The sequence below is a fragment of the Oratosquilla oratoria genome, chromosome 15, assembly GCF_046742065.1.
Source record: "Oratosquilla oratoria isolate Oo_2021 chromosome 15, ASM4674206v1, whole genome shotgun sequence".
In the NCBI taxonomy this organism is placed as follows: Eukaryota; Metazoa; Arthropoda; class Malacostraca; order Stomatopoda; family Squillidae; genus Oratosquilla; species Oratosquilla oratoria.
In genome coordinates this window covers 58182783-58185282 of record NC_134791.1, presented here as the reverse complement: position 1 = coordinate 58185282, position 2500 = coordinate 58182783, and the positions used below count along the sequence as shown (strand labels likewise).

Below are 2500 nucleotides of genomic sequence, written 5' to 3'. Positions count from 1 at the left end.
GTAGATAAAGAAAAATTGCCAAAAACGTCGTCAACGAATGGAATAAGCTTTTAGTTGATGCATTTGAATGGAATACAGTATGAAGTTTTGAAATTCACACGGACAAATATCTAAGCCAAATGCTGTAGTATATGTTCACATACATTTCAATATTTATATATACATGTACATCCATACATACATGTATACATACATATATACTATAAATGTGCATATACATATATATATATATATACATACATATATATATACATATATATATATATATATATATATATATATATATATACAGTATATATATATATATATCACAAAGCCATCACTTCTACCAACTGAGCTATAGCCTGTTTCGAATACGGGGACGACAACAGTAGCAGGATCAAAGGAGGGATTGAGGAAGTTAGTGACAGAGTTTGAGAAGGTGTGTGAAAGAAGGAAGCTGAAGATAAATGTGGGTAAAAGTAAGGTGATGAGATGTACAAGGGGAGAGAGTGACAGAAGGCTGGAAGTGAGCATTAAGGGTGAGAAACTGGGGGAAGTGGATAGTTTCAGATACTTGGGTGCAAATGTGGCAGGAAAGGGAGGAGTGGGGTAGCGGTAGAATGTAGATTGAGTGAAGCGAGTAAATGCCTTGGTGGATTAAAAAGTGTAATGAGAAATAGACATCTGGGAATAGATGCTTAGAGGAGGTTATATGAAGGAGTGATTGTACCAACAGCACTGTACGGGGTAGAAACATGGAACATAAGAGAGGAAGAGACAAGGAGTTTGAATGTGTTTGAGATGAAATGTCTGAGAAGTATGATGGGAGTTACTAGGCTAAATAGAGTGAGAAACGAGTAGGTGAGAAGGAGAACAGGGGTGGAAAGGGAGCTGGTAGATAGGGTTGATAAAAGGGTATTAGGATGGTTTGGATACATGGAGAGAATGAGTGAAGAAAAGTTAGTAAAGGAGGTGTGGAAGGCAGAGGTGGAAGGAGTGAATATGAGGGGGCGTCCTAGGATGAGATGGATGGATGGGGTGAAAGGGGCATTACAAAAGAGAGGAATGTCTGTTGAGGAAGGACGGGAGAGGACAGAAGATAGGGGTGAATGGAGAAGGGTTGTGTATGGATGATGCTGTGATGCATGAAGGGGAGTGGGTGTGGGATGGGGGGGGGGGGTAAGGAAGTATGTATGAGAAAAAAATTGACGCAGCCCAAAGGAATTTTCCCCCGTCTTCTCCTTTTCTGCATGAGGGGACGGAGAGGGAGGGTCACCGAATTTATGAAACGGCCTTGCTGTAGATGTGCTGTGTTTTGCGACACTGCTTCTGACCCAGGGCAGGGGACAGGATGCAGGGATGACCCGTCATCCAGGAGGTGCCAAGATAAGAGGGAGGGAGGAGGGTGGAGAGGAGTGGAATGTGTGGGGAATGGAATAGGTGGGAGTGTTTTCTATGCCTTTTTCTTTTTGGCTGCACCCCGTGTAAGGGGGAAAAAGCCTTTGGTATATGTATGTATGTACTGGGTGACCATAGTGTCACTGCGTACTCAGGTCTTGGCCTTATCAGTGTGAGTAGTATTTTCTTCACCATTTCCAAGTAGGTAAAAACCACCATTATTGATCTTGGCAAGTTGTAGGTGTGTGTGTGTGTGTGTGTGTGTGTGTGTGTGTGTGTGTGTGTGTGTGTGTGTGTGTGTGTGTGTGTGTGTGTGTGTGTGTGTGTGTGTGTGTGTGTGTGTGTGTGTGTGCGTGTGTGTGTGTGCGTGCGTGCGTGTGTATGTGTGTGCGTGTGTAGGTCTGTTTGTGTGTGTGTGTATGTGCCTGTGTGTGTGTGCGTATGTGTACCCATGTGTGTGTGTGTGTTTATCAGCGCGCGTTTACGCATGTATTTTTGTATTCAACCTCGTGGGCAGGCTTTATCATTGTAACTAGTTTTAACTCATCCTCTTCCTGACCTTCCTTCCTCATGCCGCAGGATCAGCAACGTGGTGGGCAGCATCCTGGTCAACAGCCGCGACCGCAACCTACGCAAGTTCCGCAAGATGTCTTGCTACATCATGCAGGACGACCACCTCCACCCGCACCTCTCCGTCCTCGAGTCCATGACCGTTTCGGCCAACCTCAAGCTAGGCGAGAAGCTCAAGCGCTCCGAAAAGGAAGAAGTGGTGAGTCTCCCTCTGTGGTTCTTCTTGAGACCCTCTAGTGCTGACCCTCCACACGTTATTCTATCAGTTAAGTTCCTCCTACTTGGCCCCACCACCAGGTATGTGCCACCTCCTTCCCTACACCGATGCTCCATTCCCGAAGACCAATTTGTTTGCTAGTGAGTTATAGATGCCAAGGTTGTTGATATGTCTAGCAGCTTCTAGTAGTCTCACCTTCTCTATCTGTCAATTTATATCTCTATTTCCCTTTCTCTTTTTCTATCTATCTCTGTTTGTATGCCTTTCTATCTGGTTGTCTGTCTGCCTGCCTGTTGTCCGTCTCTGACTGTCTATCATTCTATCTGTATGTCT

The 2500-nt window shown here is 44.7% G+C and overlaps 1 protein-coding gene across 7 annotated transcripts in view; it reads left to right on the top strand.

Moving 5' to 3' along the window:
* The window catches only part of Atet (ABC transporter expressed in trachea), a 115926-nt gene that overhangs the window by 84927 nt on the left and 28499 nt on the right, over nt 1-2500 (top strand). For all 7 annotated transcript variants that reach the window (XM_076198938.1, XM_076198937.1, XM_076198941.1 and 4 more), the window contains one exon: nt 1960-2149. In XM_076198938.1, the coding sequence (XP_076055053.1) occupies nt 1960-2149 (190 nt within the window). The remainder of the gene's footprint in view (nt 1-1959; nt 2150-2500) is intronic.